Genomic DNA, 25,356 nt, shown 5'->3' on the forward strand with positions numbered 1-25,356 from the left:
ATTTTGGAAACTACACCCCTCAAGGAACGTAACAAGGGGTACAGTGAGCCTTAACACTTCACAGGTATTTCACAACTTTTTGTTAAAGTTGCATGTGTAAATGAAAAAAAAAATATTTTTCACTAAAATGCAGTTTTTTCCCCAAATTTTTCATTTTTACAAGGGGCAATAGGAGAAAATTACCACCAAAATTTGTAACCCCATTTCTGTATGGAAATACCCCATGTGTGGACGTCAAGTGCTCTGCTGGCGCACTACAATGCTCCGAAGAGAAGGAGCGCCATTGAGCTTTTGGGGGAAATTTTTTTTGGATTGGAAGTCAGGGGCCATGTGCGTTTACAAAGCCCCCCGTGGTGCCAGAACAGTGGACCCCCCACATGTGACCCCATTTTGGAAACTACACCCCTCACAGAATATAATAAGGGGTGCCGTGAGTATTTACACCCCACTGGCGGTCACATGTGGGAGGCGTCCATTGTTCTGGCACTATGGGGGGGTGTGGGGCTTTGTAAACACACGTGGCCTTCAATTCCAGACAAATTTTCTTTTCAAAATCACAATGGCACTCCTTCTCTTCTGAGCATTGTAGTTCGCCCTCAGAGCACTTTACATCCACATATGGGGTATTTATATACTAAGAAGAAATGCCGTTTCAAATTGTGTTTTTTTTTCTTCCTATTTTCCCTTGTGAAAATGAAAAATTTAGGGTAACACCAGCATTTTAGTGACATTTTTTTTTTCCCATGCAAATTTAATGAAAATTTGTCAAACACCTGTGGGGTGTTAAGACTCACTATACCCCTTGTTACATTCCGTGAGGGGTGTAGTTTCCAAAATGGGGTCACATGTGGGTATTAATTTTTTTGCGTTTGTGGCAGAACCGCTGTAAAATCAGCCACCCCTGTACAAATCACCAATTTAAATGTACATAGTGCGCTCTCACTCCTGAGCCTTGTTATGCGCCCGCAGAGCATTTTACGCCCACATATGGGGTATTTCCGTACTCAGGAGAAATTGCGTTACAAATTTTGGGGGTCTTTTTTTCCTTTTACCTCTTGTGAAAATAAAAAGTAAAGGGCAACACCAGCATGTTAGTGTAAAAATAATTCTTTTACACTAACAGGCTAGTGTAGACCCCAACTTTTCCTTTTCTTAAGAGGTAAAAGAAGAAAAAGCCCCCCAAAATTTGTAGTGCAATTTCTCCCGTGTACGGAAATACCCCATATGTGGCCCTAAACTGTTTTCTTGAAATACGACAGGGCTCCGAAGTGAGAGAGCGCCATGCGCATTTGAGGACTAGATTAGGGATTGCATAGGGGTGGACATAGGAGCATTCTACGCCAGTGATTCCCAAACAGGGTGCCTCCAGCTATTGCTAAACTCCCAGCATGCTTGGACAGTAAGTGGCTGTCCGGAAATGCTGGGATTTGTTGTTTTGCAACAGCTGGAGGCTCCGTTTTGGAAACACTGCAGAACAATACGTTTTCCATTTTTATTGGAGGTGACAGTGTAAGGGGGTTTATATGTAGTGTTTTACCCTTTATTATGTGTTAGTGTAGTGTAGTGTTTTTAGGGTACATTCACACTGGCGGGTTACAGTGAGTTTACCGCTAGGAGTTTGAGCTGCAGCAAAAAATTTGCCGCAGCTCTTACTTGAAGCAGGAAACTTACTGTAAACCTGCCTGTGTCAATGTACCCTGTACGTTCACATGGGGGCAAACCTCCAGCTGTCTCAAAACTACAACTCCCAGCATGTACTGACAGACCGTGCATGCTGGGAGTTGTACTTTTGCAACAGCTGGAGGCACACTGGTTGGAAAACCTTCAGTTAGGTTCTATTACCTAACTCAGTATTTTCCAACCAGTGTGCCTCCAGCTGTTGCAAAACTACAACTCCCAGCGTGTAATGATCGTCGAAGTGCATGCTGGGAGATGTAGTTATGCAACAGCTAGAGGTACACAACTACAACTCCCAGCTTGCAGAGACAGCTGTTTGTTCTTTGGGCATGGTGGGATTTGCAGTTTTGCAACATCTGGAGGTCTACAGTTTAGAGACCACTGCACAGTGATTTCCAAACTGTGGACCTCCAGATGTTGCAAAACTACAAATGCCAGCATGCCCAGAAAGCAAACTGCTATGTGGGCATGCTGGGAGTTGTAGTTTTGCAAGATCTAGAGGGCCACAGTTCACAACACAGTGATCTCCAAACTGTGACCCTCCAGCTGTTGCAAAACTACAAATCCCAGAATGACAGCTGTCTGGGCATGCTGGGAGTTGTAGTTTTGCAACATCTGGAGGGCAACAGTGTAGAGACCACTCTATAGTGGTCTCAAACTGTAGTCCCCTAGATGTTGCTAAGCAACTTACCGGCTTCCGTCGGATCCAGGGAGCCGTCCTCTTCTGCCGCACGACATGCCGCCCGCGCCGATCTCCGACAACGATTGTCGCCCGCAGCCTCGCCCGCAGGGTAAGTGGATCTTCGGTGCCGGTCCCCTTTGTTTCCCCGTCCTGCCCCGGCTATTGTGGGTGGGCAGAACGGGGAAAACGAAAGTTAACCCCCCCTGCCTCCGATCTGCCATTGGTGGTCGCATCTAGACCACCAATAGCAGGGATAGGAGAGGTGGCACCTCACTCCTATCCCTTCAGGGGGATCGTGGGTGTCTTGGACAACCGCGATCCCCCTTATTTTCCGGGTCACCATAGACCCGTAATGACCCGGAATCGTACGCCCTTTGTCCTTAAGGGGTTAAATGTTCTAAAGGAGAGCATGGTGGAGCTCTTGGATACAAGGGATTTTATTCAGCGTTATTGCTTCTAAAGTGTAGGAGTGAGCAACTTATGTTTTATAAGACAAGCAGACTAAGGGCATGGATTACTGGAACCATATCCTGAGGTCTAATGAGACCAAGGTAAACTTATTTAGTTCAGATGCTCACTAGCGTGTGTGAGGGCAACCAGGTGAGGAGTATAAAGACCAGTGTGTCTTGCCTACAGTCAAGCATGGTGGTACAAGTGTAATGGTCTGGGCTTGCATGAGTGCTGCTGGCACTGGGGGGGCTACAGTTATTGAAGGAACTATAAATGCCAACATGTACTGTGACATACTGAAGCAGAGTATCATCCACTCCTTTTGGAGTCTGGGTATTCCAACATGAATGTGATGAATGATCTCAATTACATCATCTCCAAGATGTCCACAGTAGTTGAAGGTAAAGGCGGTGGACTGGCCAAGCATATCTCCAGATCTAATACCTATTAAGCATCTGTGGGGCATCCTAAAATGGAAGGTGGCAGAAAGCAAGGTTTCTACACATCCACCAGCTCTGTAATGTCATCATGGTGGAGCTGAAGAGGACTCTAGTGGCAACCTGTGAAGCTCTGGTGAACTTTATGCCCAAGAGGCTTAAAGGGGTACTCTGTCCGTAGACATCTTATCCCCTATCCAAAGTATAGCGGCTGCAGCACCCCAGACATCCGGTGCATGGAGCGAACTTTGCTCTGTGGCAGGTGACTGGCAATATGGGGTGGAGACTCGTGACGTCACAGTCACACCCCGCTTGTGACGTCACGGCCATGCCCCCTCAATGCAAGTCTATTGGAGGGGGCGTGATGGCCACACCCCAGCCTCCAACATCTCGGCTTCCGCCCTGCATTGCCAGTCATCCAGCATGGAGCCTTTGGTGCTGCACCCGATGCTCTAAACAAATGCTGAGTGCAGCAGGAAGATCGAGACCCCTGCAATCAGACATCTTATCCCCTATCCATAGGAGAGGGTATAAGATGTCTAAGGGCAGAGTACCCCTTTATGGCAGTGCTGGAAAATAATGGTGCCACACAAAATATTGACATTTGGGTCCAATGTAGACATTTCCACTTTGGGGTGTCCTCACTTTTGTTACCAAGGTTTTCACATTAATGGCTGTGTTGAGTAATTTTGAGAGGACACATTACACACAGTTATACAGGCCGTGCACTACTACTTTACATTGTAGCAGTGTCATTTCTTCAGTGTTGTCACATGAAAAGATATAATTAAATATTTACAAAAATGTGAGCGGCTTACTCACTTATGTGAGAGGATGTAAGATTATTACCACTTTATGGATTTCTAATATAAGCATGTTCACCCTCATTCTAAAATATAATCCATTTTATCACATGACGATGACCAAGCAACTGTTGCAGCTCATAAGACAAAGGAGAGAGACAAAAATATCACAAGCAGAGGGATAATAATAGTCGGAGTAGTGAGTTGCTGGAAGTACAGGGACATCTGTCATAAATCATAGAGAAAAGTATCAACAGGTGGAGGTTTAGGTGCTACTGATGCCTGATATTTCTGAAGACAAGGGGGGAAATTATCATTGTATCTCCAAATCAAGTTATATTAACCGCTATTCGCCTGGGCATACGTTGTGTACCTCGCCAATATTAACCCCTTAAGGACTGAGTGTTTTTGCATTTTTGCACTTTAGTTTTTTCCTCCTTAGGGTGCGTTCCCACAGGGCGTATACGCAGCGTATTTGATGCTGTGCAAAATTTATGGCAGCAGCAGGAAATACGCTGCGTATCCCTTGCTCGCTATACACACAGGGCTTTCCGGCGGCAGTCCTGTGTGTGCAGTGAGTTTTGGAGGTGGGGCCGCGCGTCACAGACACGCCGGCACACGGCCCCGCCTCCAAAACTCACTACACACACAGGACTGCCGCCGGAAAGCCCTGTGTGTATAGCGAGCAAGGGATACGCAGCGTATTTCCCGCTGCTGCTGTAAAATTTGCGCAGCGTCAAATACGCTGCATATACGCCCTGTGGGAACGCACCCTTACATTTTAAAAATCATAACCCTTTCAATTTTGCACCTAAAAATCCACACGAGGGCTTATTTTTTGCTCCACAAATTCTACTTTGTAATGTCATCAGTCTTTTTTTTACCCAAAAATCGACAGCAAAACCCCCCAAAAAATCATTGTGTGGCAAAATTGAAGAAAAAACACAATTTTGTAACTTTTGGGGGCCTCCATTTCTACGCAGTACATTTTTCGATAAAAGTGACACCTTCTCTTTATTCTGTAGGTCCTTACGATTAAAATGACACCCTATTTATATAGGTTTGATTTTTTCTTACTTCTGGAAAAAATCCTAACTACATGCACGAAAATTAATAATTTTAAAATTGTTATCTTCTGACCCCTATAACTTTTTTAATTTTTCCGTCTTTGGGGCGGTATGAGGGCTCATTTTTTAGTGGTACCATTTTAGTATTGATCATACTTTTTGATCGCTTTGAATTCATTTTTTTTCGTGATATAAAAAGTGACCAAAAATACACTATTTTGGACTTTGGAATGTTTTTTTGCGCATACTCCAACAACAGTGCAGTTTAATTAACAATATATTTTTATAATTCGGACATTTCCGCACACGTTTTTTTTTAAAGGGAAAAGGGGGGGGGGATTCAAACTTATATTAGGGAAGGTGTTAAATGACCTTTATTAAATTTATTTTAACTTTTTTACACTTTATTTTGCAGTGTTATAGCTCCCATAGGGGGCTATAACACTGCACACACTGATCTTTTACATAGATCCCTGCAAAGTCATAGGGGGTCGATTGTTCAAGCCTGTATCTCAGGCTTGAAGCAATCAAATTCCGATCGGACTAAAAAAAGCAATTTAGCAACTTTCTGGGGAGAGGTTTGTTTCTACACGGTGCACTTTTCGGTAAAAATTATACATTGGCCCTCATTTACTAAGGGTGGAGTGTAGTTTTCTTTGTGGGTTTTTGTTTCCTTCAGGTATTTTTCCATTCTATTTACTATTGTATCTTGTAGATTTTATCTTACGTTTTGCTCTTTTTACACATGCTCTGAGTTGTAAATTTTATGTGGAAACATTAGTAAATTCATAGGTTTCTTTTGAATATGTAGGTTTTTTTTTTTTGAGACACTGATGGCCACATGCCTTTGAGGGGTTTTATGAGTAAAGTAAAAAGGGATAAGTATTCCTCTTAGGGAGAGGCACCACTATTGGTGTAGTAAAGTTTAGAGTTTCTGTTTTTTTTTGGATTTTGTGGTCGGATATTCTGGTGACAAAAAAATCCTACAAAATCTGCTCTGAAAATCCTAAGTAAATGAAGCCCATTAGCTTTATTTTGTGGGTCCATACAATTACAACAATACCCAATTTATATAGTTTTTGTTTTATTTACTACCTAAACATTCCATCTTTTTATTTAAAAAAATTAGTATGCTTAACCCCTTAAGGACACAGGGCGTATCGATACGCCCCCGTTCCCAAGTCCTTAACGACTCAGGGAGTACCTGTACGCCCTGAGTATTTCAGGTCCCCGCAGCTCACCAGGCGGGGACCGGACTGGGGTGCCTGCTGAAATCATTCATCAGGCATCCTGCGACAACGCCTGGGAGGGTCCTGAGACCCCCCCCCCCATGTCAGCAATTGCCGTAAATCGATGATCAATTAAGATCGGCGATTTGCGGCGATTCCGGGCTGATTGGGTCTCTGATGACCCGATAGGCCTGGAAAATAGGGATGATCGGAGATATCAGAGACATCCCAGATCATCCTGAAGGATAGGATGCCACCTCTTCCTATCCCCTGCCATTGGTCGGTTAGGACTAATCGACCAATGGCAGTTGGGGGCGGGAGGATTAAAGTTGAAATCCCCGCTCTGCCCGCCCCTGGATGTCGGGCAGAGCGGGGGGAAAGATGGCGGCGGGTACCGCAGTCCACAAGAAGGCCAAGAGACTGGTGATCGCGGCGGGACCGGCGGCAGGCATCGGTGGGATCGGTGGCAGTAAGGAGGCGGTGGCGGAGCAGCGGTGGAGGCAGCAGTGAAGATCAGTGGTAAGTGATCTTCACTGCTGCCTTCTAGGAGTTGCCAAATTACAACTCCCAGCATGCCCAGACAGCCAAAGGCAGTCTGGGCATGCTGGGAGTTGTAGTTTTGCAACATCTGGAGGGCCACAGTTTGGACACCACTATACAGTGGTTCCCAAGCTGTAGCCCTACAGATGTTGCAAAACTATAACTTCAAGAATGCCCAGACTGCCCAGGCATGCTGGGAGTTGTAGTTCTGTAACATCTGGCCCTTAAGATGTTGAAGAACTACAACTCCCAGCATGCCTGGACAGTCTCAGCATGGTCATGCTGGGAGTTGTAGTTTTTCAACATCTGGAAGAGCACAGTTTGGAGACCACTATACAGTAGTGTCCAAACTGTAGTGCTCCAGATGTTGCAAAACTACAACTCCAAGCATGCCCAGACTGCCCAGGTGTGCTGGGAGTTGTAGTTTAGCAACATGTGGCCCTTTAGATGTTGCCGAACTACAACTTCCAGCATGCCTGGGCAGTCTGAGGATGCTTGGAGTTGTACTTTGGCAACATCTGGAGGGCTACAGTTTGGACACCACTACACAGTGGTCTCCAAACTGTTCTCCTACAGTTGTTGTATAACTACAACTCCCAACATGCCCCTCGGCTGTCTGAGTAAAAAGTAAAACACTACATATACACATGCCCCTACACATTTACCCCCGTCCCCGTCCCCCCCCCCCCCCCAATAAAAATGAGAAATGTCTGGTACAGCACGGTTTCTAAAACGGAGCCTCCAGCTGTTGCGAAATAACAACTTCCAGTGTTGCCAGACAACCATTGACACATGGCGCTTTCTCACTTGGGAGCCCTATCGTATTTCAAGGCAACAGTTTAGGGCCACATATGGGGTATTTCCATACTTGGGAGAAATTGTCTAACAAATTTGGGTGTCTTTTTCTCCTTTTTTCATTTGCACAGCCCACTGTTCCAAAGATCTGTCAAATGGTAGTGGGATGTAACTGCTCACTGCACCCCTTATTAAATTCTGTGAGGGGTGTAGTTTCCAAAATGGGATCACATGTGGGGGTCCTCTGTTCTGGCACCAAGGGGCCATTGTAAACGCACATGGGCCCCAACTTCCATTCCAAACAAATTCTCTCTCCAAAAGTCCAATGGTGCTCCTTCTCTTCTGAGCATTGTAGTTTGCCCGCAGAGCACTTTACATCCATATATGGGGTATTTCCATACTCAGAAGAAACAGGGTTAAAAATGTTGAAAGGCTTCTTCTCCTATTACCCCTTGTGAAAATAAAAAATGTGGGGTAACACCAGCATTTAAGAGAAAAAAATAAAAATTTTCATTTTCACGTACAACTTTACCGGAAATTTGTCAAACACCTGTGGGGTGTTAAGGCTCACTGTACCCCTTGTTATGTTCTTTGAGGGATGTTGCTTCCCAAATATTGTTTCATGTGGGGCTTTTTTTTTTTGTTGTTCTGGCACCATAGGGGCTTCCTAAATGCGACATGCATAGAAGTAATTTACAAATCTGTTAAACTTTCTGGCACCAGTTGATTTAAAAAAAAAAAAAAGTTTTCCACGGGAGTACCCCTTTAAGGTGAAAATGGGCCCTTAAGGGGTTAAAATTGTCCTCTTCTAACTACTATGACTCTTTTATTCTTCCATTATACAGGGCTGTATGAGGGTCATTTTTTACACCATGATCTGTAGTTTTAATTAGTATATCGTACCATTTTTTGATTACTTTTTATATGAAGAACCAATCCTGGTAGTTGGTAATTTTTAACATTTACACTATTGACTATGAGGTTTAACTAACATTATATTTTAATAGTTCCGACATTTACGCACGTAAATGCCATATATTTGTTTCTTTTTGTTTACATTATTTTATTAAAATAGGGGGAAAAGGGGGGTGTTTTAAACTCTCATTATCTTTTCTTTTTACAATTTTTTTTAGTTCCCATGGGGCAATGTTTTCCTAACAGTTTGTCTCCAGTTGTTTTAAAACTACAACTCCCAGCTTGCCCGGACAGCCGAAGGCTGTCATGCATTCTGAGAGTTGTAGTTTTTCAACACCTGGAGACAAACTGTTAAAAAAACCTGCAATGGGGACTGTAACGTAATCCTTTGATTGCAGACACTGATCAATGCTGTGCCATAGCACAGAATTGATCAGTGTTATCGGCGCTCCATTAGTGCAGGCTGCTGAGGCTGCCTGCATTATTTGAGCGCCGTTTAGAGGGGAAGGAGGCAGGTAAGGACTCTCTACCCATCCTCTTAGCTGCAATTTTGCCACGGGTGTCCCAATCAGGTCCACTGTAATACCAGCACTTGTTTTTGGCATTTTAGACACCAAGATCAACTTTGATTGCAGCGTCTAAAGCAGGGGTCTCAAACTCAAATAATCCGGGGGCCACTGGAGGTAGCAGCTGGGTGAGGCTGGGCCGCATGCGCCCATTACATATAATGCCCTTATCATATGCCCCTCATCATCCACCAGCAACACCCTCCACCAGCAACCCCCCCATTCCTCCTACCCCGTGTGGTAATAGCATGAGCTGACGGATGATGGTGGGTGCTACTTCTGGGGGTTCCCCACATTAGGTAGGCAGCAGGTTCCCCATATTAGGTAGGCGGCAGGTTCCCAACATTAGGTAGACAGCAGGTTCCCCACATTAGGTAGTAGCAGGTTCCCTACATTAGGTAGTAGCAGGTTCCCCACATTACGTAGTAGCAGGTTCCCAACATTAGGTAGTAGCAGGTTCCCCACATTAGATAGAAGCAGGTTCCCCACATGAGTTAGGCAGCAGGTTCCCCACATTAGGTAGGCAGCAGGTTCCCCACATTAGGTAGTAGCAGATTCCCCACATTAGGTAGCAGCAGGTTCCCCATATTAGGTAGCAGCAGGTTCCCCACATTAGGTAGGCAGCAGGTTTGCCACATTAGGTAGGCAGCAGGTTCCCCACATTAGGTAGTAGCAGTTCCCCCACATTAGGTAGGCAGCAGGTTCACCACATTAGGTAGGCAGCAGGTTCCCCACATTAGGTAGGCAACAGGTTCCCCACATTAGGTAGAAGCAGGTTCCCCACATTAGGTAGAAGCAGGTTCGCCACATTAGGTAGTAGCAGGTTCCCCACATTAGGTAATAGCAGGTTCCCCACATTAGGTAGAAGCAGGTTCCCCACATTAGGCAGTAGCAAGTTCCCCACATTAGGTAGAAGCAGGTTCCCCACATTAGGTAATAGCAGGTTCCCCACATTAGGTAGAAGCAGGTTCCCTACATTAGTTAGCATTGTTGATTACCCCCCTCCCCCCAGACTCACACACACACACATACAGACACCAACACATGCACACACACATAGACAGACACACAAATAGACAGACAGACACACAGACACCCACACATGCACACACACATAGACAGACACACACATGCACACACATAGACAGACAGACACCCAGACATGCACACACATAGACAGACAGACACCCAGACATGCACACATACATAGACAGACAGACAGACAGACACACACATGCACACACACACACATAGACAGACAACCACACATGCACACACACATAGACAGACAGACAGACATGCATACACACAAATAGACAGACAGACACATAGACAGATAGACAGACACACATGCACACACACACACATAGACAGACAGACAGACACACACACATAGACAGATAGACAGAGACACATGCACATACACACACACACACACACACACACACACACACATAGACAGACAGACACACATGCACACATACATAGACAACCTTACCTGTACTGCACTGCACTTCTCTCCGGAGTAGTGAAGAAAACTGTGTCTTGAAGCGTTCCGTGTCCCGAATAGCTGAGGAAAGTGCTGAGTCACTGTGCTGAGTGCTCTGACACTGTGATTGGTTGATGGGGGTGTGTGTGCAGTCTCTGCTCTGCTCAGGACACAGAACTGCTTCAAGACAGTTTTTTTCACTACATCCCTGGTGCGGGCCACAAACCGGGAGTTTGAGACCCCTGGTCTAAAGGGTTAATGCCGGACATTACCCAGAACAGTGACGTCTTCCATTAGCCAGTATGAAGTGAGCTCAACTCCTGAGCTCGCTTCATGGACCTGCCACATGGCTGCCCCTTATATATACGGCTGCCCGTGATATAGGGGTTAAGTCCCCTTCTCTCAGCGCTAGGCACTGCTGGGAGGAGAAACTGGTGGGGCTGGGACGCGCCGCAAGGGACCTGAGTCTGCCGCCAGGCATGGCTCCTGTGTTTTACCTGATTTTTGGTTCTCGTACAGTATGGCACACCGTTTCTCCTGCCAGCAGTGCCTAGGTAATCACTAAATTTTGCAAAGTGTGAAATCACTAAATAGTGCAGCCCTAGTGACCAGCATATCCCATAATAACCCAGGTTATCATATGATTTGCTGGTTTATGTATCAGTCTGCTCCAAAGGCCAATAGGAGACAGCAAGGGGGTAGGGACTTTTACACAGCTTTAACCTCTTAAGGACCCAGGGTTTTTCCGTTTTTGCACTTTCGTTTTTTCCTCCTTACCTTTAAAAAATAATAACTCTTTCAATTATGCACCTAAAAATCCATTTGATGGCTTATTTTTTGCACCACCAATTCTACTTTATAATGACATCGGTAATTTTACCCAAAAATCTATGGCGAAACAGAAAAAAAATCATTGTGTGGGTCTGATTACCGACGACCACAGGGCCGATGGCGTGTGACGTCACGCCTCCGCCCCGTGTGACGTCACGCTCCGCCCCTCAATGCCAGCCTATAGGAGGGGGTGTGAAAGCTGTCACACCCCCTCCCGTAGGCACGCCCCCTCCCATTGGCTTGCATTGAGGGGCAGAGTGTGACGTCACACGGGGCGGAGGCGTGACCTCACAAGCCGTTGGCCCTGTGGTCGTCGGTAATCAGACCCGGAGCGAACACGCTCCGGGGACTGATTACATTGGGGTGCCGCATGCAAGATCCCAGGGGTCCCCAGCGGCAGGACTCCCGCGATCAGTCATCTTATCCCCTATCCTTTGGATAGGGGATAAGATGTCTAAGCACCGGAGAACCCCTTTAATGTAATGGTACTGTTACGCCGAGCGCTCCGGGTCCCCGCTCCTCCCCGGAGCGCTCGCAGCATCCTCTCATTCGCAGCGCCCCGGTGCAATATCACTCCCAGCCGGGATGCGATTCGCGACGCGGGAGGCGCCCGCTCGCGATGCGCGTCCCGACACCCGTACCTGACCCGTTCCCCGTCTGTCTTGTCCCAGCGCGCGCGGCCCCGCTCCTTAGGGCGCGCGCGCGCCGGGTCTCTGCAATTTAAAGGGCCACTGCGCCACTGATTGGCGCAGCAGGCCTAATCAGTGTTATCACCTGTGCACTCCCTACTTATACCTCACTTCCCCTGCACTCCCTCGCCGGATCTTGTTGCCATTGTGCCAGTGAAAGCGTTCCCTTGTGTGTTCCTAGCCTGTGTTCCAGACCTCCTGCCGTTGCCCCTGACTACGATCCTTGCTGCCTGCCCTGACCTTCTGCCACGTCCGACCTTGCTCTTGTCTACTCTCTTGTACCGCGCCTATCTTCAGCAGTCAGAGAGGTTGAGCCGTTGCTGGTGGATCCGACCTGGTTGCTACCGCCGCTGCAAGACCATCCCGCTTTGCGGCGGGCTCTGGTGAATACCAGTAGCAACTTAGAACCGGTCCACCAACACGGTCCACGCCAATCCCTCTCTGGCACAGAGGATCCACCTCCAGCCAGCCGAATCGTGACAGGTACCCTACGAAATTTTAATAAAAAAGGTATCTCCATCACTTTTTTGGATCGCTTAAGTCCAAAAGAGAATAAAAACTGCCTGAAAAAACACCAAAGTTAAAACCCACATGGCGTTTTTCTTGGCGCTTTTTCACTCCCATAGACTTCTATGGGAGGAAAACGCCAAGATTTTCCCGAAAAAACACCTAAGTCTCGACAAGAGGACTTTTTTTAAAAACTGCCAAGGAGCCCAAAAACGCAGAGAATTAAAAAAACGCCAAACTGAAAAACGCCAAGGGGATTTGCTCACTGCTGCTCTTTGAAAAAAAAAAACTGAATTTTTCATTCTCTTGCTATCCATTGGCTACTGCCAGTCCCTTTAGTCCGGCCTCAGAAATTTGAAAAACCTCAGTTTGGAAACCCCCTGCTGTCCGCTGGCTACTACACTCATAGCAGTCCACTTCCTCCTGCTGTACGCTGGCTCCCATTAATCCCAGCAGTCTGCCACCACTCTTGCTGCTGTTAATTCAAACCAGGCCTTGAAAATAAAAAAATTAAAAATTAATTTTTAAATCTCATGGCTACTACAACTCTATCCAGTTCCTCTAGTCCGCAATTACCTTTGCTGATGTTACCTTCAACTAGGCCTTGAAAATTTTGAAAACCCAACATTGTTAAACCTTTTGCTATAAGCTGCATAGTTCTAGACCGCCTCATCCTGCTGTATGCTGGCTACTACTAACCTGCCTCCTCCTGCGGTACTCCGGTACAAGTCCCTCTAGTCCCAGCTAGGACTCTAAAATGTGAAAAACCTCATTTAAAAATAAAAGTGAAAAACATTATTTTTTTTTACCGCCTACTGTACATTAAATACTATCAGTCCCACCAATCTGCCATCACCTTGCTGCTGGTAGTTTCAAGCAGGCCTACACATACACAACCCATGATCCCCCCAAAAAAGATAACTTTTTCAGTTGTTTATACAAAAGTTAATTCTTCTTCACTATTTTGGTACCCCAATTCTGTTTATTTATTTATGGAACGCTTGTAAATATCCATACTCTCTCATCACTTGCCAGACTGAAAATCTGTTGCTACTCCGAAAAAGGGATAATATTTTGGCATGCTTGGAAAAAGCTACTGCATCTTCTGATACCTTCATGTGCATTATAACATCGGCAGGCATCTAACAACAACCAGTGATACTTTATGGTGCTTTATTTTAGTGTTAATAAGCCTATAACATCCATGAGTGCGTTAAACAAGCTGTTAGTTACCATGGGTTACTGCATGTCCCATAACTAGTTGAATACATTCCTATCAGTAACAGACGATGGACTGTTGCATGCCAAAGCGCTTCATCAGGCCTATCATATCATAGGCCTGAACAAGCGATTTGGCATGCAACGGACCGTCGCCTGTTCACTTACCCCTGCGTCTATGATCCATCTGTTCCCCTGCATGTGTAACCACGTGTGTTCCATGGAACAATAAAAAAGCACTCGGAAAAGCATACCTGGTGACTGCTCTGCATCATTCTTTCTAGGGTTTATTATTTGTTTATCTTGTACTGAGTGTGTGAGAGCACAGCAGTATAGCCATTCAGCTTCAGGGGGCCATGTATGCTGACAGCTGATCATCCTGCCCTCGTTACCTTTGTGCCTCTAGTGGTGCTGAGCTTACTACTCTGTAGATCTATACATTCCTATCAGTGTTATACAGGGCTTTAGAGCTCTTAGGCAGTGTTATAAACATGTTTAGGGGCTTATTTCATTGCCAGTTCGCAACTGAGCCGACAAGTTTGGAAAAATTCGATCTCCTTAGATGTACATTGAACATTGTCACAGCATTATTGCATTTTGGTGACAGTTTCACGCCCTTTCTTTGATTACAATCTGTTAAATACAATCTAGATATTTCTTTGTGTATTCTTTATGCTAATTCTAGATGTTATCTTTGTCACATTTCTTTAGTGCACTGAATCCAGTCTGGAAGTTCTGGACGCATCTGATGCATAGAAGCAGAACGGGAAAAGTGACCATTATTTATTGCGTGGACAGCTGGTTGGATGTGAAGACCTCAGGCTTTCCTCACTTATTTTCCTCTGATATTATTATGCAAAGTGACCCTCCAGTAGAAGACAGAAGATCGGCCAACATTTTCTGACACTGGACTTTGTGATATCCTCACAGGAAGTCAAACCTTTAGATAACCTTGAATCTTCAGTGATGGTGCACCTGCTGAGGAACGCCCACTTTCTCCTCCCTGGAGCTCACACAATGTGAGTAAGGGGAAAGGTATGATTCAGAGATTTTTAAAGCTCTGAATTTTTTTTAAGGGCAGGAGGGGTGCTAGCAGTAGTTAGGAGTTATTTTAGAAAATATAGTTTGATAACAGGTACTCTTTAAGATAGTGGTACATTTTTCATCGATACTTGCATCATTTCTTTGTCAAATATTTAAAAAAAAATTAGAAAAAAATGAAAAATTAGCCTTTTTCTAATTTTGAAATGTTCTGTTTGTAAGGAAAATGGTCATGCTAAATAAATGACATATTGATTTACATATACAATATATTTCTACTTTATGTTGGCATGGTAAAGTATACATGTTTTTACTTTTTATCTTTATTTATATACATTTATATAAATTTCCATACATAATAAACAATTTTAAAAAAATGTCTTCCTCCTAACCCACCACCACCCTTCCCACCCCTCAGCTTTTTGAAGACATTAGAGAGCTTTAAAGTTTAGCAGCAATTTAACCCCTTTACTCAACATGCTGTTTTGACCTTAATGACCAAGGCCTTTTTTTCAAATCTGACATGTCTCTCTTTATGTGGTAATAACTTTGGAATGCTTTTACTTATCAACCCAATTCCGAGATTGTTTTTTTGTGACCTATTGTACTTCATTTAAGTGTAAAAAAAAAAGTGATAACATTTTTATAAATTAGCGAAAATCATCAATATTCGCGAAAAATTTGAAAAAAATTACGTTTTTGCTACTTTCAACTGTTATATATTACGTAGGTATCTATAAACTATACATTTTTTTAATCAGATACATATTTCCATTTGTTTACTTTATTTTGACATCAGTTTAAAAAAAAAAAAATATTTTTTTAATACTTTATAAGACTTCAAACTTTATTAGCATTTTTTTTAATTTTGAACTGCCTTTTTCTTTCATGCAGTAACCCACGTTTGTAAAAGCTCATTATGATAAAAATGATGAAACCCCCCAAAAATGACCCCATTTTGAAAACTAGACCCCCTAAGGAATTCATCCATGGGTGTCATGAGTATTTTGACCCAACAGTTTTTGGAGCAAACTTATGCAAATAAGGAGGAAAAAAATGAAAAATTTATTTTTTTGCACAAATGTGTCACTTTAAAGTCATTTATTTTGCACTGAGCATATGAAAATAACAAAATGCACCACAAAACCTATAACCCCATGTGTTCTGTGATCAGAAATATCCCCGTTGTGGTCCTTACTCGAAGTCTGGACATATGGCAGGGTCCAAACCAAAAGGAGCCCCCAGAGGATTTCAGAGATTTAATTCTGCTTGGGAATGTCTCAGGCCCCATTGCACATTTGCCAAAGGAATAATCTGCCGTAACAATAGAAACCCCCCAAAAATGACCCCATTTTGAAAACTAGACTCCCTAAGGAGTTCACCCATGGGTGTCATGAGTATTTTGACCTCATAGTTTTTGGAGCAAACTTATGCAAAGCAGGAGGAAAAAAGGGAAAATTCTTTTTTTTTCCCCATTGTGTCATTTTAAAGTCATTTATTTTGTACTATGCACATGAAAATAACAAAATGCACCACAAAACTTATAACCCCATTTCTTCTGTGATCAGAAATATCCCCGTTGTGGTCCTTACTCAAAGTATGGACATACGGCAGGGTCCAAAACGATAGGAGCCCCCAGAGGATTTCAGAGCATGAATTTTGCTTGTTAATGTCTCAGGCCCCATTGCACATTTGCCAAAGGAATAATCTGCCGTAACAATAGAAACCCCCCAAAAATGACCCCATTTTGAAAACTAGACCCCCTATGGAGTTCACCCATGGGTGCCATGAGTATTTTGACCTCACAGTTTTTGGAGCAAACTTATGCAAAGCAGGAGGAAAAAAGGGAAAATTCATTTTTTTTCCCAATTGTGTCACTTTAAAGTCATTTATTTTGTACTGTGCACATGAAAATAACAAAATGCACCACAAAACTTATAACCCCATTTCTTCTGTGATCAGAAATATCCCCGTTGTGGTCCTTACTCAAAGTATGGACACACGGCAGGGTCCAAAACGATAGGAGCCCCCAGAGGATTTCAGAGCATGAATTTTGCTGGTTAATGTCTCAGGCCCCATTGCACATTTGCCAAAGGAATAATCTGGCGTAACAATAGAAACCCCCCAAAAATGACCCCATTTTGAAAACTAGACCCCCTAAGGAGTTCACCCATGGGTGCCATGAGTATTTTGACCTCACAGTTTTTGGAGCAAAATTATGCAAAGCAGGAGGAAAAAAGGGAAAATTCATTTTTTTTTCCCCAATTGTGTCACTTTAAAGTCATTTATTTTGTACTGTGCACATGAAAATAATAAAATGCACCACAAAACTTATAACCCCATTTCTTATGTGATCAGAAATATCCCCGTTGTGGTCCTTACTCAAAGTATGGACACACGGCAGGGTCCAAAACGATAGGAGCCCCCAGAGGATTATGAGAGCATGAATTTTGCTTGTTAATGTCTCAGGCCCCATTGCACATTTGCCAAAGGAATAATCTGCCGTAACAATAGAAACCCCCCAAAAATGACCCCATTTTGAAAACTAGACCCCCTAAGGAGTTCACCCATGGGTGCCATGAGTATTTTGACCTCACAGTTTTTGGAGCAAACTTATGCAAAGCAGGAGGAAAAAAGGGAAAATTCATTTTTTTTCCCAATTGTGTCACTTTAAAGTCATTTATTTTGTACTGTGCACATGAAAATAACAAAATGCACCACAAAACTTATAACCCCATTTCTTCTGTGATCAGAAATATCCCCGTTGTGGTCCTTACTCAAAGTATGGACACACGGCAGGGTCCAAAACGATAGGAGCCCCCAGAGGATTTCAGAGCATGAATTTTGCTAGTTAATGTCTCAGGCCCCATTGCACATTTGCCAAAGGAATAATCTGCCGTAACAATAGAAACCCCACAAAAATTACCCCATTTTGAAAACTAGACCCCCTAAGGAGTTCACCCATGGGTGCCATGAATATTTTGACCTCACGGTTTTTGGAGCAAACTTATGCAAAGCAGGAGGAAAAAAGGGAAAATTCATTTTTTTCCCCAATTGTGTCACTTTAAAGTCATTTATTTTGTACTGTGCACATGAAAATAACAAAATGCACCACAAAACTTATAACCCCATTTCTTCTGTGATCAGAAATATCCCCGTTGTGGTCCTTACTCAAAGTATGGACACACGGCAGGGTCCAAAACGATAGGAGCCCCCAGAGGATTTCAGAGCATGAATTTTGCTTGGGAATGTCTCAGGCCCCATTGCACACTTTGCAGAACAATTAAATTCCCCATAATGTACCCCATTTTGAAAACTAGACCCCCTAAGGAGTTCACCCATGGGTGTCATGAGTATTTTGACCTCACAGTTTTTGGAGCAAACTTATGCAAAGCAGGAGGAAAAAAGGGAAAATTCATTTTTTTCCCCATTGTGTCACTTTTAAGTCATTTATTTTTTACTGTGCACATGAAAATAACAAAATGCACCACAAAACTTATAACCCCATTTCTTCTGTGATCAGAAATATCCCCGTTGTGGTCCTAATTTGAAGTCTGGACACATAGCAGGTCCCAAAACGATAGCAGTCCCCAGAGGATTTCAGAGCATCAATTTTGCTATTGTACACTTTTTGACATAATATATGAAGGGAAATAAGTGCTAAATGTTTTTTTTTAGAAAGCCCTTCACAAAAGATCCAAGAACATGAGTGCCTCCTTGAGGAAAATTCCACCCATCAAAGTATTCATCTAGGGATATAATGGAAATTGTTGCTTGTTTGATTTCACTCATCAAAGTATTCATCTAGGGATATAGTGGGAATTTTTCCTTGTTTTATGTTACTCATGAAAGTATTCATCTAGGGATATAATGGGAATTTTTTTTGTTTTTAAGGGAATTTCAGATGGTAAAATGGGGAAAAAGTGGATATAAAATAAAACAAAAAAACAGGGAGTATGAGAAATTTATTTTGTTTTTACAGTTTTTTCAAATCAGGGGCTGTATGGTAAGCTTGGAAGCATTCACCAATACAGAGGCCTGGGTTAGAGGGGCACGTTTCACAAATATGGGTTGTATATTTTTTAACCCCTTTTGCATAACAGACGCGACAAAGTTTTTGGGGTCTCCTTTTCTTTTCTGTGGGAGGCAATTTGCCAGGGAAATGTTGCCCACGGACAATTCTTGAGACCTCCATTTGGGAAGAAGTGGTGGCCTCTTCTTCCTGCTCCCCAAATACGAGAGATCTAATGACTGCTTCCTGGAATTCTAGGAAGGTCCCTCTGTGACCAGCATTCCTATAGAGTACAAAGGAATTATACAGCCCAACTTGGGTCAGGTACACGGACACCTTTTTGTACCATGCCTTAGATTTTCTTAAGGCGCTGTAGGGCTGCAGGACCTGATCGGAAAGGTCCACCCCTCCCATATATTTATTATAATCCTGGATACACACAGGCTTGATGGTCTGCTCTGTGGCTCCTCGGATTGGGACTGGGGTTGATTGGTCACCATGGAGTGTTGTCAACACAAGGACATCTCGTTTGTCCTTGTATTTCAGCAACATCAGAGTGTCCGTACAAACAGCCCTACTTTGTCCTCTGGGCACTGGTGTCGAAATAAAAGTTTTCGGTAGGTCTTTTTGATTTTTTCTGATGGTGCCACACGCAGCTGTACTTCTGGCAGCAAGGGACTTCAGAAGGGGGACACTGTTGTAAAAATTGTCAATATATACGTGGTAACCGCGGTCCAGTAAGGGATGGATTAAATCCCATACTATCCTCCCACTTGTTTTCAAGACAGGGGGACACTCTGGGGGCTGAATGGATATATCTTTTCCTTCATAAACCCTAAACCTAAAAGTATATCCTGTGGCGCTTTCGCACAATTTGTACAGCTTTATTCCGTACCTAGCCCTTTTGTTGGGAAGGTACTGCCTGAAACGTAGCCTGCCCTTGAAATGGACCAGAGATTCGTCCACTGAAATCTGTTTTTGGGGGGTATACACTTGACAAAATTTAGAATTAAAATGAGTAATTAAGGGCCGAATTTTAAATAGCCTATCAAAGGCGGGGTCACTTTGGGGTAGGCATTCATCAATATTGTTATAGTGGAGGAATCTAAATAGAATTTCAAATCGAGTCCTAGACATAACAAGGGGGTAAAGAGGGGTATGGTATAGGATGTCTGTCACCCAATAGGACCTGATGGTGGGTTTTTTGCAAAGGCCCATATTGAGTAACAGTCCCCAAAACTTGTACATTTCGGTGGCATCAGTAGGGGTCCATTTGTGGGGCTTAGCATAATATTTGCTGGGATTGCGTGCAATAAATTGCTCTGCATACAAATTTGTTTCTGCCACAATGAGGTTGATAAGGTCATCCGAGAAAAACAATTTAAAAAAATGTATTTCCCGAAACCCTGTTGTGTCGACATGGATGCCTGGGGTGGCTGTAAAATTGGGGATCTGGGGTATAAAATTACTAGTGGGGATCCATGTTTGGACACTTGGCTGCTCTTGTGCACTAGGCCCAGGGCGCCTTTCAGGGGATTCATCAGATGAGGATGATGAGGATGCTAAAAATTCAAGATCCTCTCCGCTGTCAGAGCCAGAATCGGCAAACAGTATCTCAAAGGCCTCTTCTGCGCTGTAGAAACGCTTTGTCATTTTTGTAGATTTTTGGTTTTTGTTTAGGACACACACTGGCAGTGAAAGCGTTAATGGATAGGTCACTGAGTGTGATCTGGCAGCGATCTGGCAGTGGAGGGGTTACAGGATCACTGACAGGATGATCACGTACAGACCAGATGATCACTGACAACTTTAGGATGACAACGGACAACTTTAGGATGACTACTTTCTACAGACTGACCCTGCCTAACAGAGCACTCGCCCTAATAAAGGCTAATCCAACTTTAAACTTTCCCTAGACACTAACTAAAAGTGTATTTTTTTTTAGTTTTTTTTGTTTTTAGTTTTTTTTTGTATTTTTTTTTTTTTTTTTAAACCAACAGAACAAAACAGGATGTCAACTGACAAGATGACCACTGGCAATGAAGGCGTTAATGGATAGGTCACTGAGTGTGATCTGGCAGCGATCTGGCAGTGGAGGGGTTACAGGATCACTGACAGGATGATCACGGACAGACCAGATGATCACTGACAACTTTAGGATGACAACTTTAGGATGATCACGGACAACTTTAGGATGACTACTTTCTACAGACTGACCCTGCCTAACAGAGCACTCGCCCTAATAAGGGCGAATCCAACCTCAGACTTTCCCTATATGCTAACTAAAAGTGTATTTTTTTTATTTTTTTTTGTTGTTTTTTTTAATTTTTTTTATTTTTTTATTTTTTTTATGAACCAACGGAACAAAAAGGGATGACAACTGACAGGATGACCACTGGCAGTGAAAGCGTTAATGGACAGTGTGATCTGGCAGCGATCTGGCAGTGGAGGGGTTAAAGGATGACAGGATGATCAATCACGGACTGACAGGATGATCACTGGATGGACAGGATGACAGCTGACAGGATGACAGCTGACAGGATGACAGCTGACAGGATGAGGGCTGACAGTTACTGCCACTGCCACTGGCAGTGAAGGGGTTAACTGAGAGTCACTGAGGGTGATCTGGCAGTGAAGGGGTTAACTGTGACTGACAGGATGAGCAGTGATTATGACGATCTGTGACACACTGACAGCTGGCAGCTTCACTACACTCCTACACCTCCCTGCCTCACTGCCACTGTCACTTAAGGGGTTAATAGGGGCTTTTTCTTTATATTTGGGGGCAATCTGTGGTATTTCTCTGGCTCTCCTATATGCGCAGCTGCTCCGATCGCTTGTCTCAGCACACTGAAGCGTCGGAGACAGCCAGCAGGAGGAGCGATGTTTCCCGGGGCTTAAAACGCTGCCTATTGGCCAGCTGTCACACAGGCTGACCAATAGCAGCGATCCTGGACCAGGGACCATTGCGATTGGTCCCTGGATCGTGACTCCCGTTACCAGGCATAGTATGTCAGCCGGGATCGCAAAACTACCGCAGCGCCCGGCGGCGCTGTGGCAGTTTAAAGTCATCAGGTACATGTACCTGATGTTGCGGGAAGTCACCGCTAATCATCAGGTACATGTACCTGATTTTGCGTAAACGGGTTAAAGTTTTACAACAATTTTAAAATCTGAATTTTTCAGGGACCAGGGTAAGTTTGAAGTGGATTTGAGGAGCCTTTCGTTTGGAAATTCTCTACAAATTACTCCATTAAAAACGGCACCCCTCAAAGTATTCAAAATGACAAGCAGAAGGTGTGTTAACCCTTTAAGTGTTTTACAGAAACAGTAGCAAAGCAGTTATAGCCCCAATATTTTCATTTTCAAAAGGGGTAAAAGGCTAAAAAGACCCTCAAAATCCATAACCCAATTTCTCCCGAGGATGAAAATACCCGATTTGTGGATGTAAAGTGTTCTGCGGGGATACGGCAGGGCCGAGAAGAGAAGAAGCAACATTTAGCTTTTGAAGATAGAATTTGGCTGGAATCATTTTTGGGGACCATGTCGCATTAATAAAGCCTTGTGGTGCAAGGACAGTGGAAACCCCCCAAATATGACACCAGTTTGGAACCTACACCTTTTATCCAGCATAAGGTGATTTTAGTACGTACCTGGCAGACAGTAATGGACATGCTTAGGAAGGATCTTGGCTTGTCTTGGGGCTAAATGGTTATGTTGTGAGATTACTATGACACTGTGGCTAGCTGTTTGTGAACTACTATTTCCTGTTTGACTTTTCTTTTTTTGACTACAAATCCTGCAATGCCATCTTACTCCCACACATCAGCCACCCCACCCATTGAAACATAAATGAGCTGCATCCATTCAAATCAGTGTGGTTTTCAATCAGGGTGCCTCCAGCTGTTGCATTAGTTGCAGATTGATCTCTCTCCCACCAAGCGATCGCTCCACCCATTGAAGCAGACAGGCTCCCTGTCATCAGCTGACTAGTGAGTCAGCTCTCGGCCGCATTGCAAGCTGGGAAAAATCCGAGACAACAGTCATTTTGTATGCTGGTAAAAATAAATATTGGAGTGAAAATCACAGAAGAATTGTGAGAAAGCCGTCACACACAGGTACAGACACTATATTATGAACTACACAACTTTACAGCCCCTGTAGCATAGTCAAATAAAAAAAAGATCCTGGAATACCCCTTGAAAGGAATAACGGATGTAGTGAGCAGTTACACCCCCACAGGTGTTTGACACAATTTTGTAACAGTGAACCATGAAAATGAAAAATGTAAATTTTTGCACTAAAATGGTGGTGTACATTTTTATATTTACAAGGGGTAAAAGGAGAAAAATCCCCACAAAATTTGTAACCCAATTTCTCCCAAATAAGGAAATACTCCATATGCAGATGTAAAGTGCTGTGCAGGCGCACAACAGGTCTTAGAAGGGATGGAGCAACATTTGGCTTTTAGAGGGAGAGTTTTGCAGAACATTTTTTTGGGGGCCATGTCGCACTTACACAGCCTCCATGGTGCCAGAACAGTAAAAAACCACCTCATGTGTCACCATTTTGGAAACTACACCCCTCAAGGAATGTAGTAAGAGGTGCAGTGAGCATTTACATATCACAGGTTTTTGAAACAATTTTGGAACAGTGTGCCTTGAAAATGTAAAATGTAAATTTTTTGAACAAAAATGCTGGAGTTTGCAACCTAATTTCTCCCGAGTATGAAAATATCCCATATGTGGACTCTATGGGCACATAGCAGGGCTCAGAAGTGAAGTTGTGCCTTTTGGCTTTTGGAGAATGCATTTGGCTGGAATAGAAGTTGGGACCATGTTGCGTTTATAAAGCCCCTATGGTGCCAGAACCCAACCCCCCCCCCCCCCCACCCCTAATAAGGGGTGCAGGGAGCATTTACACCCCACAGGTGTTTGACAGATTTTTGGAACATTGGTCCGTAAATATGAAAAATTATGTTTTTCATTTTCATGTCCCACTGTTCCAAAAATCTGTCAGACAACTGTGGGGTCTAAATGTTCACTGCACCCCTTGTTCTTTAAGGGGTGTAGTCTATAAAATAGTGTCACATGTGCATCTATCAGCCATTTCAATGCAAGTCACCAACTTAGGCTTCAAATGTACATGTGCTTTCTCAATCCTGAGCCCTGCTGTGCACCCGCAGAGCACTTTATATTCACATATGGGGTATTTACGTACTCTGGACCTATTGCGTTATAAATTTTGTGGGTCTTTTTCTTCTTTTACCTCTTGTGAAAATGAAAAATATGGGGCAACACCAGCAAGTTTTCCTTTTCAAAAGGGTTAAAAGAAGCAAAAGCCCCCCAAAATCTGTAAAATTTGTAAATTTGCTATTTAAGTACGGAAATATGTGGCACTAAACTGTTGCTTTAAAATACAACAGGGTTCAGGAGGGAGAGAGCGCCATTTGCATTTGAGGCCTGGATTTGCATCGGGGCAAGGTTGACCAAAAATACGCTATTTTGGACTTTGGAATTTTTTGGCGCGTATGCCATTAACAGTGAGGGTTAATTAACATTATATTTTTATAATATGGATATTTCCGCACACGGCGATACCACATATGTTTATTTTAATTTTAATTTTAAATGGGAAAAGGGGGGTGATTCAAACTTTTATTAGGGAAGAGGTTATAGGATCTTTATTAACTTTATTTTTCCACTTATTTTTTGCAGCTGTGCCTGTGTATCTAACCCTAGGATAATGTATATACTGCTATTTATCTGTTATATCTAAGCCTGAATTATTATAGGATTAAAGCAGAAAACTATTAATTGTCATGAGAGTAGAAGCGTAGGCACAGAGGACCTGTATCAAACATGAGAACTGTATCGCATGTGATATGCTGAGATATACCTGCTTTACAGACAGTATCAGGCATAACCGACTATGATATGTAGTCCAAAATATCATGGGCTTAGATACACTGGTTCACTCACATAGTATAAAACATGATAGACTTTGATATAACATAAAAGTAGCATTATTAGAATAATCATGGGATTAGATACATGACCTTGGGGCTCAATACCAGTTATGAGATTAGATGCATGTGCATAGAGTAACTGTATCAAACATGATGTGCTTAGCTACTCAGGCCTAATAGACAGCATTAGATATTCTAGACATAGCTACACCTGCTCATTAGACAACATCACCAAAGAAAGGCTTAGATACACTGGAGAAACTATACAGACCCCCAAATTTACCCTGTGACTGTGGTGCACGCAAGCTTGGAATCTAGAGGTGGTGGGGGGCAGGGTCCACAGAAAATTGTACTGCCATTTTTAAGATGGTCGCTCTCATGAGCCGTTTCCATGGTAGCCAATCTCAAAACCTGATGATTGACTTTACTGTGGTGATTTA

General features: G+C 43.5%; 1 protein-coding gene across 1 annotated transcript; it reads right to left on the reverse strand.

Annotated features, from left to right (window-relative positions):
• Positions 1-18,912: 18,912 nt before the first annotated feature.
• LOC130274581 (piggyBac transposable element-derived protein 4-like) lies at positions 18,913-20,601 on the reverse strand. Its single transcript, XM_056523013.1, has one exon. It carries the CDS (start codon positions 20,599-20,601, stop codon positions 18,913-18,915), a length of 1,689 nt encoding a protein of 562 aa, XP_056378988.1.
• Positions 20,602-25,356: the final 4,755 nt, after the last annotated feature.

This window comes from Hyla sarda, chromosome 5 (assembly GCF_029499605.1).
Source record: "Hyla sarda isolate aHylSar1 chromosome 5, aHylSar1.hap1, whole genome shotgun sequence".
Taxonomy (NCBI): Eukaryota; Metazoa; Chordata; class Amphibia; order Anura; family Hylidae; genus Hyla; species Hyla sarda.